This window comes from Canis lupus, chromosome 6 (assembly GCF_003254725.2).
Source record: "Canis lupus dingo isolate Sandy chromosome 6, ASM325472v2, whole genome shotgun sequence".
In the NCBI taxonomy this organism is placed as follows: domain Eukaryota; kingdom Metazoa; phylum Chordata; class Mammalia; order Carnivora; family Canidae; genus Canis; species Canis lupus.
Window position 1 is genome coordinate 60,962,767 of NC_064248.1, and position 15,371 is coordinate 60,978,137.

The 15,371-nt window shown below is 36.3% G+C and overlaps 1 protein-coding gene across 2 annotated transcripts in view; it reads right to left on the reverse strand.

Moving 5' to 3' along the window:
• HS2ST1 (heparan sulfate 2-O-sulfotransferase 1) overlaps window positions 1-15,371 on the reverse strand; it is a 174,459-nt gene that overhangs the window by 23,396 nt on the left and 135,692 nt on the right. For both annotated transcript variants that reach the window (XM_025417750.3, XM_025417751.3), the window contains exon 3: window positions 6,320-6,405. In XM_025417750.3, the coding sequence (XP_025273535.1) occupies window positions 6,320-6,405 (86 nt within the window). The remainder of the gene's footprint in view (window positions 1-6,319; window positions 6,406-15,371) is intronic.

A 15,371-nucleotide genomic window follows, 5' to 3' on the forward strand; every position in this document is an offset into this window, starting at 1 on the left:
AGCCTGCTTCTCCCTGTGCCTATGTCTCTTCCTCTCTATATCTCTTGTGAATAGAATCTTAAAAAAAAGAAAACAATTACACAGTTGCTACCCTAACTGAGAGTGCAGAGAGTCTTGTAATAGGAAGCTACAAGGAGAAGAAAGCACAGGACGATGGACAATGACTCCAATCTTAAACCTGTAGGATTCCCTGGGAACCCCCTTACCATCTCCATTATTAGCCAGTGACCACCCTGAGTCATTCTCATGGGAATTACCTCCTTTCCATATCATCTCCCACCATTACTTCCTTTTTTTTCCTTCTCCCCGATCTCTGACATGTGGGACAGACAGCAACTCTTACCAAGTGCCACTAGAAAGGGGATATGGCGCTTTACAAAATTCTTCTTGCTGTCTGGAAAATGACTTTCTGGGGCATGGCTTTGGGTGACATTTATGTGTATGAAGTATGATTTTAATGAGATAACGTGTGAACTCATTCTGAAGATGGAGAGGATTATTATTTATAAGTTAGTATGGTTATATATATACATGGAGACAAGAGATTTTTTTTTTTAAGATTGTATTTATTTATTTGAGAGAGCGATTGAGACAGTGAACACAAGCAGAGAGGAGGGGCAATGGGAGAGGGAGAAGCAGACTCCCCAATGAGCAGAGAGCCCTATATAGGGACTGATCCCAGGACCCTGGGACCATAGCCGAAGCTGAAGCCAAACAACTGAGCCACCCAGGAGCCCCAGGCACCTGTGTTAGTTAGAATTTCTAACAGAAAACAGACATGATAAAAATAGCATCTGGGCTATTCAGCTCAGCTGGTTAGGAAACAAGCATCCTTTTAGGTTTGTAGGTTTAATTCTTTTGCCAGCCAGGTAATTTTGTACACGGGGAAAATGTGTTCTGTAGTCACAAACTCTACCTTTAACCTTGGCCAGGCATCTGAGCTGTTCCTCAGGAGGGCTCAGGTGAAGAAAGAGACAACCTATCTTCATTCCAAAAATAGAAACTATTATTGACCTGTTAGAAAATGATCTTCTTAGGAAAAGAACAGCATATTGGGTAGGAATGTTCTATAAAGATCAAAAGGCAAAAACTATAATCTGAGGAGCAGGTTGGTAAGAAGACACTTTAGAAACCTTATTCTTGCCACATCAGCATATGTGATAAGACACAGCAAGGAATACAAGGTAGGCTCCTGTCTTTACAACTACCCTCCATACAGTTTGGATAAATGGGTAAACATCGAGAATGGTTGAAAGAGTAAGTGCATACTCAGAACATTTGAAAGGAACTTGTCCTTAGCTGGGCAAAGCTGACATGGAACATGATGAAGCTGAAAGAGGGCTGACTAGCTTTGGGAAGCACAATGCTTTGTGATTTTTTTAAAAATATTTTATTTATTTATTCATGAGAGACATAGAGAGAGAGAGACAGAGACATAGGCAGAGGGAGAAGCAGGCCCCCTGCAGGCAGCCTGATACAGGATTTGATCCCATGACTCTGGATCACGACCTGAGCCTATGGCAGACACTCAACCACTGAGCCACCCAGCGTCCCTGCTATGTGATTTCTGCTTCATTTTGGATTTAACATCTCTAGGAAAGCAGCAGTCTCACTAGGGACACTGGTATCTTATATATATATATATATATATATATATATATATATATATATATATATATATATATATATATATAATTTGTGCTGGACTTTCTTAGCCCTTCACAGAAACTTTCAAATCCTTCCCATGAGACAGGTTCCCATGGTCTTGTTTCAAAAATAGTGAATGACTATTTGGCACTATTTTGGGGGTATTTGGCACTCCCACTGGTGATGTCGTTTTTGTAGTAATTATTTACCTCTTAAAAAGGGCATTCATCTACTTGTATCTATTAGAATGGCCCAAAATTTTAAAAAAGAAACAAAAGAGGTCTAACAATAACAGATGTTGGCAAGGATGCACAGCACCCAGAACTCTCATACACTGTTGGTGAGATTGCAAAATAACACAGCCACATGAAAAACCAGTTTTGCAGTGTTTTATAGAGTTACTATACAATCTAGCAATCCCACTTCTAGGTTTTATGCAAGAGAAATGAAGACATATGTCCACATAAAACCTATGTGCAAGTGTTTTAGCAGTTTTACTCATAATCACTAAAAGCTGGAAACAACCCAAGTATCCAGAAAATGGTGAATGGATAGACTGCGGTGTATCCACACAATGGCATACTATTTATCCAAGAAGTACTAACGGATGCGTGCAATAGATGCATGTCAAAAGCCTCATGCTAAGTGAAAGAAGCCAAACTCAAAAGACTTGGTGACTGATGAAATGTATGTGGTAAGGAAAGGGGTTGAGTTTTTGGCTTCGAGGTCTTGATAAAGAAAAATGGGTAAAATTCCCAAAAGGGAATAATGGAGGCAAAGACAGAGTCTTGAGCAATGCCTTATTAAGAGTTGGGAATAAGGGCAGCCCAGGTGGCTCAGCGGTTTAGCACCGCCTTCAGCCCAGGGCGTGATCCTGGAGACCCAGGATAGAGTCCTATGTCGGGCTCCAAGCATGGAACCTGCTTCTCCCTCTGCCTGTGTCACTCTCTCTCTCTCTGTGTGTGTGTCTCTCATGAATAAATAAATAAAATCTAAAAAAAAAAAAAAAAAAAAAAAAAGAGGGGACTAAGAAGCGCCAGCATGGATTCAGACTGGGAGAAGAAGAAAACACCAGTAAGACAACGTGGTTACTGAGAGAAGACAATTATAAAAGAACATAACACTGCTTTGTGTGAGACACAGAACCTACTGCTTCACATACATTTTCATATTTAATCCTTGCAACCACCAGGAAGTAGTTACTTTAATTATCTTCACTTTACAAATCGGGAAAATGCAGATCTGAAGCGATGTGGCTGAAACCACAGAGCTGGGAAGGAAGGGGTGGGGGTGGAGGGGTGTTTACTGCAGATCCAGCTGGCTTCAGAGGCTGCTCCAGAGCAGTCTACAGGATCAGTGCTGTAGAAAGAGCTGGTGGTACAAGGTCAATAAAAAGGCAACTCTTACATATTGCCTATAATGATTACAATAACTTAAGAAATGTTTCTATAGTGTTGTGACATATTTGCTGAAAACGATAGAAAATGGTGAAACTTCAACTGGTTCAGCAGAGAAGCACAAGGTAAAAGGGACAACCTCACATAAATCTAAAGACTCACAAACTATATTAGGCCTAAAATATTGTCACTTTATTACTCTCCAAGATACTTCAGACCTAGTGAAGCATTTGATTATGTGTTTCTTGTCCTGACATAGATGCTCTTTACTGATTCACCTCAATTGTTCTGAGAAAGACAATGGGTGATATGGAGAAACCAGAATGACAGTGATTAAGACACACACTCATTCCTGGGCACAGCCACAAAGGCATACACCTGACATGCACCTGGATATGACTGCTGTCTGTATCAAAAATAATTTCCAAAGATCGAAGAGAGATGCTGACATGTCACCCATAAGTAGCTAGATCATAGAAAATCTCAGCAGACTCTGATTGAAACCAGCATTCACACAGTTTTCTTTCAGCCGAACATTATTCACTATAAAGGAAAATGTCACTGAAATAAATGAAAGGGATATTCTAATGTTTTTATTTTGTAAAATCTGAAGAAAATCAAAGTGGAGGTAACAGATGCCTCTGGTAAAGGAGTATGAATTTAAAAGGCAGGATGATCTGTAATATTTTCACTATTTATAATGAAACATAATGAACTGATAATTACAGAAAAAATGAGATTTCAGTGAACTCACTGAGGACAAGAACTACAACTTATTTATTCAACTTTATATTGTCTGCACTCTTAGACATTTTGAAAAAGTCCAACCTACACACATTTTTTAGTAAAAAATTTTTAAATTTTAAATTTATAACATTAATGATCCTATCCAATTTAATTTAAAAATTGTGCTGCCCACCAATTGAAATGAAAACAAAAAGTAATTGAACACTAAAGAGAAAAATGGAAAAAGGAACTAGGAAATGTGCTAAAACAAACAAACAAAAAATCGAGAATAAGACCAAGAGAAAAAGGAGCAACATAGAACAGGACATCTCCTTGAAACAAGGAGATGTTATTATGCTGAAGTTCTGAATAAAACCAGAAAAATATAACCAAAACATGGCTTGAGCACATACAGGCTTGCAAATAAAATGTTTATTTCATAGTGATCAGTCTAAACCAAAAAAACCAGTTTTCTTTTTTTATTTTCTTTATCTTGCTTCCTGGGTTTCCTGGGATATACTGAATTTGTATGCTTTTTAGGGACTCTTTTAAGGCAATTGAAAAGCTAAGTGATTAAACATTTCTTTCACCAAATTCAACTGTTTTCTCCTGAAGGCAAGTATTTTAATGGATTCCACAAAGTACTATGGCAGTCGAGAATATGTTTTGAAGAATAAAGCATTTTAAAAATTGGTGATGTTTCTTTCCTCTTCCTTACTCATTCATGGTCAGTATGTCTGTCAAACTAAAATTAATTTTAAAAGATACTGGTTACATCTACAGTAGTTCTTGACTATATACTTCAAAATATATTTCTTTTAGGTGATTTCTTTAAAGTGTTTGTTTAAAATCTTGTAAAAGTCTATTGAAATTTCTTACAATAGTTTTCACTTCCAATAACATGAGACCCATTATGAAAATATTCAAAACCTTAAACGTTCATGTTAGTATTTAATAAATGAGATTAATCTTTTCAAGAAACTTTATACTTTTTCAACTGCAAGAACCCTAGCATATACCAGAGCTACAAGTACAAGACTTTTGCCAAAAGCAAAAGCACTCAATATATTATTTTAATAATGGAAACTTCAAGTATTAGAAACCAAGCTGTGTGTGGAAAAAAATAAATCATTTAGGTGAAAGGGTAACAAACATTCAATTGAAGGATAATGCAGCCCTGAGGGAAAATATGCATATGAATGGAGTTTATGAAATTGGTTCAGTGCCTCTGCAAGGAAAAAATAATTAGTTTATTTTAAAGCTGCCTATAAAATGTTTTCAATATTGCAGTATGAATTATTTACAGAAAAATGTACATCTAACTTTATTTTTTTATTTTATTTTTTTTACATCTAACTTTAAAGATACCATTTTACCGAGACAGCTAGAGTATTGTGGAACTAGAAATAAAAATATATTGTTTACTGTACGTAGTATCTGGGAGATTCTCTTTTAATTACATGCCTTTCAAAAAGTTCAGGGCTAGTATCTAAATCAGTGGTAATTCAACTCTTTCTCTTCAATATAAGAAGTTAAAGTGACTGGAATATCAATTTAATTTTCAACTTTGATACAGAATGTTCTCTAGAGCTGACAAATACTTGAGAGTATATTACTATTAAGTCATGACTGCTAATGAAATGACTGAGGGAACATATCTTAGATGAAATAATTTTAAAAATACTAATTAAATATGTCTTTGAAGTTAGTACAGGTTATTGGGGAAAAGATTTGGATTTGAGGTTTTAACCATAATGCTACTCTATGTGTTACAAAAAATATTCAAATGGATTCACAAAATAATCTATGTTTAGAATATTCCTTTACCCAGTTTTCTGAATAGTACCTTAATGTGGCACAGACTAGGGGGGATGGGGGTGTGTGTGGGAAACACAGTGCTTGGATACCATGCGTAGGCCTCTAGTTTTATGAACTTTTCTTGAGAGAATCATGATAGAATTACCCTGAACCCACTCTACTCCCCAAAATATGGAAAATCAGAGATATTTATCATCAGTTTCAAGCAAATCACTAAAGGAAAATCACTATTTTTTTTTTAAAGTCAATTTTGAATATATCACAATTGTAAAGCTAAAACTAGGGAGCCCAAAACAAAGTGTACACTTTACTGTGTCCTGGCTGAAAAGTAGATGCAAAGTGGGTATTGGAGTTCTTTGCTTTCTCAGCTCTCAGTCAATAATGTAGTAAGTCAGAATCTGATTGGTCTCTAGGTTAAAACGTGGGGCTCTCCTAAAACAGTGTCACGTGCTTATACAAGACACACAAATAGAATAATGTTAAATAACTTTAGAGTATTACCTGTATTGAGTCTACTTTGAATTTCTAAAATTAATGTGACAATTATCAATTTATGAACACTAGAGGGCAGTAAAACACTAGAAGGTGTATTTAAATTACATACCTAAAAGTGGCAAAGGCAAGCCAGTACACTTTTTAAATCAAAATTCTAACAATTTAATAAACTTGTTTCTTTTTAGGTTGCTAAAGTACAAAGCATTCTTCAGTGTGTCATTTTAGGTATAACTTACTTTGCAAAATCCAAATAAGAAACATGTCCATGATAAAACCCTGGTTTCATCTCTTTCCAGGAAGTTATATTCTTTACAAAGCGTACCTAAAACAGGAGAACACACTCATTACTGAAGTTCAATATAAAGGAAAATGAAATCTGATGATAGCAAAATACTTTCCATTTAGACATTTAAAACAAATCACACCAGTTTGACAATTACAGTGCTTGAAACACAGGTTTCAACTAAGGAGAGCACAGTGTGATCTGTAATTACCAATTCATCACAGAGAGAGCTATTATCACCACACTCAGAAAAGAGTGAGAGAGAATCCTGAAAGAAAAACCCACACAGTGCAATCATTTACAATGCTGCACTCTGAGTAATTCACATGGGCGAGGGGAGAGTGGGTACCAACACATATGCCCAAGTCTGTTTTCCACTCCCAGAGACTTGTTATTCATATAAACTCATACTTATCAACGGTTCAACAAATTAAAACAAAAAGTAATCCTTAAGCCAAAATGATTAAAGAAAATCTGATAATTATCAGAGGACTTAACAAAGAACAGATATCATAAGCTTGTTGATAAAAGAGATTAATAAAATTAGGTGAAATTTTTTAGGTAAAATTTTTAAAAACTTGAATATCTAATTATTACTATTTTAATTTGCTGGAATTAAAGGTGCTCAAAAGATTAGTTAATAAAAAAAATTCTTTTAGTGTAAATGTGCTAAAAAAATTTCAAGAACTGATTAATATAGAACATGATAAGACTAAGTATCACCAGCTGCAAAGCAGTGATACACAATTTTTCAAAGAAATGTGGTATATATTTTTGATGAGCAAATTTCTGCATTATAAGCAGTAAGTGGTTAAGACTCTCTTCTGGGGACTGGCTGTCGGGTGGTGGAGAAGGGCTGAAAGGAAGGGGATCCACCACCTTAAACTGCGCTAAGGCATCTGCAAGCTGTGACCTCAGCCTCTGGAACACAGGCCTGTCAATTGCGTACTTCTGACAATTTATCAATCTTGCATTTACATTTTAGAATAGCGTATGTCACAGGTAGATATTCTGGACCACTTCTATCAGATTAGCCAATAAATTAATGGCAATGAATGATGATGGCCGCCTCCTAGAAAAGGCCTATTTGTACGGCAGAGTACAAAACAGTGCAGAAGCAGCCATATGTCAGAGAATGTGAACTAGGGAAAAACAGAAGGTTCTGGGGAAATTTATTTTTTAGGGAAAGCATTAATAACTCAGATACTAAGGGAAATAATGGAGTTCTTAGAAGGAAAGTGATATGAACCTTATCTTATTATCTTATGCACACATACACACTTAAATCTGAAAATTGAATGTAGATGGTAAAAGTATGTTGCATTAGAAAATACACAATTATATTTCAACAGATATTTACAATTTTTCCCACTAGAAAAAAGAGCCAAATAAATGTATGATTTGAGGTTCTCATGTTCCTTCCTATCTGTTCTTTGAGTAAGGCACAAGAGAATGAAAATATCAAATGGCAAATGAAAATTAAACAGAAAATTAAAATTATATAACCTAAAACTGAATCCTTAAAAAATTTCATGTTGAATATGAAAAGTCCTTATAAACTGCCACTTACTAGTAGATTATTTCATGTAAGCCTTTGGTTCTGTGAAAATCAGTTCCATTATTTCAGCTGAAAGTGAGGGAGAAATAGAAGGAAAAGAGAATAGGAATGGGAGGTGGTGCTTTGAGGGTACTTAAGGCATATTTAGCAACTGAGCTCTATTTTCCAGAAGCCCAGTTTAATGTGGAGGTGATGCTGTAGGAGAGAAACGAAAGGAGATGCTGGATTGAAATCTGAGAAAATGGTGTTATGTAAGCCAAATGTTAGAGAGGATCAATAGTACAAAGTTAAGAGTACATTGTGCGGTGAAAGACGGAAATAAGATGGAAATAAGAGTTAGGTATGAATATAAACTTCAAGGATACTTCTTTCTTGCACCTTTCTTAAGGATGGTCAGGATTAAACTGAACCCTCCTAAGGACATACTTCATCCAATATGTGCCCTTCAGTGTCAGGTGAAGAGCCCAGGAAGCTGGACAATATGTGGACTGCTGCAGGGCTTCTCAAACAAATGAATCATCTGGGACTCACTCCTGATAAAACGAAGATTTTGATTCAGTCGGTCTGGAGTGGGGCCCAAGGTTCTGCACTTCTTACAAGTCTCCACATGATGGCAGGTCAGCGGAGCACACTGAGGAGCACAGGTAGGCAGGCCCAGGAGCTACTGTGTGGTTTTATTTACATGAAGCTTCTTTTTGTAGTTGCTTTGCAAAGGAGGCCCTGAGGTCTATAAAAGCTCTTTAGCAGAGATATACTCTCATGTTCACTACTTTTATGATACGGAAAAAAAAAAGTATACTAAAATATAACTGATTTTTAAAGATCATCTTGTAAGCCACCACAATGTACAAAACAGAAGTGAGGACAGGAGCAGAATGAACCCTGCCTGCTCAGTCTCCTACCCGCACACAGTGATGCCTGAAGCATACTGGAACTGAAGCATTCCAAGAAACACAGTTTAAAAACTAATGAAGTGAGAAAAAGGGTTCTACTTCCAGCTGGACTCTGGAAGAGTTTGGAGATGGGCGAGACCAGAAAAAAGCATGAATCTTCCACTGTTGTCACCAACCTCAAACTCTATAGTTTAGAGAATCAGCATTTTAGAGGTGGAAGGAACTTAGGATATCCTGTACTCTTTATTTTACAGATAAAAAAACAAAACAAAAAAAAAAAAAACTGAAGCTCAAGAACCACACACCTTAAATTTTGGTCTAATAATCCTTCTAAACCACAAGATAATTTCTTTAATTTATTATTGTTCAAATTAAGTTGAGAGGAAAAAAACCCAGAAGGATGTGAAAAGAGAGTAATTGTATCATGACTTTGATCAACAAACTTGGGCACTGAGAATTTCATGTTTTACCCACTGCTAAGGAAATGTCTCAGATCCAGTCATTCAAAAACACCTCAGGCACCTGGGTGGCTCAGTCTGTTAGCATCTGCCTTTGGCACAGGTCATGATCCCAGGGTCCTGGGATCAAGTCCTGAGTGGGGCTCCCTGTTCAGCAGGGAACCTGCTTTTCCCTCTACCCCTCCCTCCTGCTCTTGCTCCTGCTCTCTCTCTCTCTCTCAAATAAATAAAATCTTAACAAAAAACAAAACAAAACAAAACACTCCTCAACCCACAAGATCTCAATCTACCTTGTTCACTACTCTTTATTGGACAAGGATTTTGCAACGACTGCTGATTTATTCTTGCCTTTCTACTATCTTGGGTAACCTCAGGGGTTGTTGAACACTGCTAGTCAAAACTAAGAGACCTGATTTAAAAGTCTATATAGGACTTTAAATTTTATTTTCTAAATTCATTCCGAGGTAAATTTACATGGGTTATTATTGCTTTTAAATTCTCTATATTATTACTATTAAAGTCTCTTAAAACACACAGAATCTTTCTCTAATCTCCAGCTACAAGAATATTGGAGGCTACATATTTAATATATATGTGCATATGTTTTTCTTTCATCTCATCAATATTTAAGGCAATGTGGTAAAGTCTCATTAATAAAGCTGTGGCTGATTTACAATTTGCAATAAATCAAAAGATGCTGAGACTGACCTTCCCTTTACAGAAAAGAAAGTGCTAAGCAAACAAATGATGTCGATAAGGTTCGAGCAGCGGTTCAGACTAATCTGGCGAACAGGTGGAGCATTTAAAAGTGCCATTTACATACTGCTGAAATTCTAGAACTATCCTTTAACCCCCTTTGAAGAACAACCTTTTTAAAGTTCCTTTTTTTGAGGGGCCTGGGTGGCTCAGTCGGTTAAGCAGATGACTCTTGATTTCAGCTCAGGTCACAATCTCAGGGTCATGATCTCAGGGTCATGAGATGGAGCCCAGCATCTGGCTCCATGTTCAGCAAGCAGTCTGTTTCCCGTCCCCACCCCCAACTCCCTCTCCCTCTGCTCCCCCCATCCCCCCTTAAAATAAATAAATAAATCTTTTAGAAAAGCTTCCTTTTCAAAGTCTGAATTTAGCCACTTCTTTTAGCCATGTTCACTGGTTCTCCCCAGAGTTCCCCCTGCAGAGTTTTCCCTGCCTCTCCTCCCTCCATCCCCATTCTCACCCTTTCACCAGTCAGCCTCACTGCAGTTCCTGCCCTATCATTTTCTGCCTTCTGCCCTCTCCTGTACCATTCACCTAGCCTTTCAGTTTTCTTCTGGTTTTCCCCTGCAGTGGGGCGTTCTGCGCAAGACCCTGAGACAAGGCTCTGGAATACAGAGGAATGAGTGGACATGGAGATTAGATGAGCAACCTTCCGCACCACTTACTGTGTGGACTCTCCCCGACTAGACCTGACACTAGTGAAAGAAAGTAGTAGGTGAAAGGAGCAAAATGTTAACAGTAGCAAATGAAGTGAAGGAGAGACTGAAGAAGACACTGAAAACAGTAGCTTGGGGAGAAGAAAGTCACCATACCGACTTTATTCAAAGAGTATTTCCATACTCTGATTGAAAGAGACTATCAAGAAGGATGTTTCAGAAATAGTTGTTAGATATAATACATGAAAAGAGACGTTTTTATAACTAGCCTGGAGCAGATCCGAAACTGTGATTTCTGTCAGATTTTATAAGTCAAGCAGAGTCAGGCTAGCAAGTAACCAGAGAAGACCTTTAGGGAAAACACAAGTGGTATAGGGAATGGTGCTGTGATTCATCTGCTAGTGGATTCAGACCTGAATCAGCGCTAGAGGAAAAAGCTAAGAAAGCACCATCTTATAACAGGGTACTCAGACCTACATTCTTAATAAGATTCATCTTAACATTAATTATCTGAAAGAACTTGTTTTCACTATCCATAAGTAGGAATGTCATCCTGACAATCCTGGCCAAATTCCAACTTTGTAATTACTACCTAGTGAATGAATACTACTATTAACTTGGGTAATGACTATACACCAAACTCCTACTCATGAGTATACTTAAAATACACATCCACTGTAAGGCTGTGGGTAGTTTTATGAGACAAATCTAGAGAAGAAATTTTCTACACAAAAAGGAAAAATGAATAATAATTGAATAAAATATAAGAAAGATCCAGCAGCAATAAAACATAATATTTTCACCAAAGTCCAGAACTGCATTGTTCAATCCTTTCTGCAGAGGCAGGGTGGGTGTGTCCCAAAACACCTGAGGTAAGGGGAGACCATATTACTATCAATCAGAGGGGCTCATTCTGCCAGTAATCATCATTATTGGCATTGTGCTCCACTAAGAACTACTTTCAGTACTTAAGCCCATTCATTTGTTCTCTCATGTGTTCATGTAACAGAATTCATAGAACATATGTACTATGACTCAGACACCATTCTAAACACAAGGAATACAGTGGTAAATAAGACAGGAGCTTATACAGAAGAAAAGACCAATAGTAAACAAATAAATCAGTAAGTAACAGGAAAGATACAGAAAGAAGGGGGATGGTACATAGTAACCTGGAAGATGCATTTAATACATAGGATGGCCCAGTAAGGTTTTTCTGAGAGGATATCATTTAGAGAATGTTAAAAGGATAACTAATATGAAGTCAATGGTGAGAAACCAGGAGATGTGCATTCTAAGACAGAATGGTTAAGTGCAGACAGCTTGCAATGAGAAAAGCTTGATACAGCCAATGAACCAGAAGACTAGGATAGTGTGGCTAGTAAACAAGAATTTGGAGCAATGGACAAAGACTAGATTTAAAAGGGCCTGTTGGCCAAGATAAGAATTCTGGATTTTGTTGGGGAGGTTGGAATTTGAATTTATTATTTTTTTTAATTTTATGTATGTATGTATGTATGTATGTATGTATGTATGTTTGGAATTTGAATTTAATTAAAGGTAAGTACTTCACTATCCTGGGAAGATTATAATATGCATCTTCTCATAACCCACTGAGAACTGTGTTTTGGTCTTTGCTACTCAAACTGTGGTTAAAGGACCAGAAGAACCAGTTTTGGCCTCAGGTTCCATCCCAGTCCTTCTGAATCAGAATCTGCATCTTAACTGGTGATTAATATACATATTACAAGTTAAGAAGCACTCATCTAAAGTGATGCTCTAAAAAATCAGTATCTGAAACTAACACCAAATCATGGACTGTAATGCAAAAGACCAGAAGGTGCCTTAATAGTGAATTAAAAGGGGAAAAAAGTTACTATGTTGTCCTACAGAGAATGAAAATTCTGGATATTTCCAATACTCAGAAAAGGGTTAAATATGATCACAAACCTAAACAGTTAAGAGTAGAAGAGAATTAAGAAAGATCCTAAAAGACGCTGCCACTTAACACTTGACAGTTAAAAGCAAGATGTTCTCTAAAGCAGAGAGATTTTCATGATAGAAGAGTAAACTTCATTTTCCAACTACAAAAGCCAACTAATTACCTGTCTCCTGACAATCCCTGCCTATTCACTGAGTAAAGCCTGCCTCACAGATATAACTCCCACAACTCAGTCCATCTAAGTCTCGTTGCATCCCACACCTCATATTCTCAAATGTTTATTTTTTCATTTCCTTGTTTTCACTTTCCCTCTTATTTTATTTCAATTTCTTAATTGTGAAAAAATCCCTGAACTACAGAAAAGTTGAAAACTAATATGGTCAACATCTGTACACCCATTCACTAAGATTCACTAACTTCACATTTTGTCAATCTGCTTCTCTTTTTGTTCTCTCCATATGCATGCACAAACTTAATTTTTTCTGAACCATCTGAAAACAAGTAGCAGACATTTTTGATCAAAGATCCAATTACAAATCACACATTACACTTGGTTTTCATATCTCTTTAGCCTTCTAACCTCTAAAGAGGACTGTCCTGCCTTACCCCCAACCACATCTTGTTTGACTGTCACAATGTTGACACAATTTTCAGGACAATTATTCTGGAGAATGTTCTAACAAGACGGATTTATTTGCTTGTTCAAGATTAGGTCTAGATTAAACATTCTGGTGAGAAACAGTTTGGTTTAAATAATTTGGTAAGAATAACATAAAATGATGTTTTCTTTAAACAGTCCTCATGATTCCTACATCTATGTTTTATGTTTCAAGTTAATTACAAATAAGCTTCTTGAAAGATGTAGCCTTGCTTTTTTATTTAAGAACGTAGCACAATCTCTGTACATACTATATACTCAGTAAATGAAAACTTGAGAGCATAGTTGACAACTGTTTCTAAGGATCAGAGGATGTGCAGAGATAGCTATTACTCACTCAACAGTCTTATACCAGACTCAAAATATTTGGACTTTGCCTCTAAAATTTGAGAAATAATGAAGTATGTGAACAGTTTAGCACAGTGCCTAGTACAGTACATACAAAATACATCCAGGGAAGAGCTGGAGCTAAAGATTATTTCTCTACTCTGCCCCACACAAACATGTTTTAAGTGCTGTTCATTATGTAATCCAACTGCTTTGAAGATAGTGTTTATGCCTCTCCTCTAATGGTTTTTTTTTCTATATATAACTAACAAGGTATTGAAAGAAAAACAGAAGGTTTATCTCATCCAAATGCAACTGGGAAAATGTATCATTACATGATGCCCGTAAATGTCATATGTGGAGAGCTTCCATAGATTCTTATTTCATGAAAAAAATGGTCAGTCAATGTCACCATCAGACATCTTGTAGCTGCCATACAATTTTGTAATGCTGAACACAAAATAAACACGGTAACTTTATTTTCCTAAAAAATATTACTGAAATAAATCTAAAATTACTATGTATTAAGAGATGTTCCTTTTAAACCAAGATGTATTTTGAAAAGCAATCAAGCAAAGAAATTTAAAATCTACCACACACTATATAAAAACAGATTATTTAGGATACTTGCCCTTGAGATATACAATATTACATAATGAATAGTTTTTATGATCCACTTAGCTTAATAAGCTCATGTTTCTTCTCATTTACAGAAGAGTTGTTTAGTTTGGCTGATGGATGCAGATTTTTGGTTTTATGAAAAAGAGTAATTGAGGATGCTGCAGAGAGCCAAGAATTATATGGCCAGATGATATGCCATATACTATTAGCCTTTATAAACAGCTCTCTAAGAAACCAAATCTTAACTTTACGAATCAATGTTATTCTCTTGCTTCAGTGTAAGGATTTTAAGTATGCTTAAGAGTGGGATAAGAATAAATTCTGTAACAATTAAACAAGTTCAGCTGCCCTCAAAGAGATCAATACATTCTTAACTGTCTATCACAAAACCTTTCCAATAAGGCTACCTTAACATGGTATTTAATCCTAGATAGTATTTTCAAATATTTTCTCCTCATAAGGCCCAATTCCATTCCCTTCAATATTTATAGAGAATTCTTTTTTTTTTTTAAAGATTTTATTTATTTATTCATAGAGACACACACACACACACACACAGAGGCAGAGATACAGGCAGAGGGAGAAGCAGGCTCCATGCAGGAAGCCTGATGTGGGACTCAATCCCAGGTCTCCGGGATCACGCCCCAGGCTGCAGGCGGCACTAACCCTCTGCACCACTGCCCTACAGAGGGGCTGCCCTTTACAGAGAATTCTATTTATAATTATAATCAGAACTCCGGGTGTGGAGAAAATGTGTGCAACTACTGCTAAAGAGATAAGTGATTTTATTTCATGAGATAATTTCCTCCACTTTTCTTAAAGCTATTTCATATCTATATATTTGTTTATCTAAAGTTTCTTAACAACTTAAGAGGCAAGATTATGTTAAAAATATAAGCCACAATCTCTGTTCTCCAGAGTTTGTATCTAATATTATATAAATTACTAGTAAGGATAAGATGAAGTTTAGGAGGCTAGTCACAAAACTGAGGATACAGAACATAGGTATTCATTAAATAAAGATTTCTCTATCATAAAATGAGATGACAGAATGATTTTATTGCAAGGTATCTTGCTAAAAATATTTCATATTTCTAAAAGGATACCATACTAAAGAGCATCATTTTCTCTTCAAA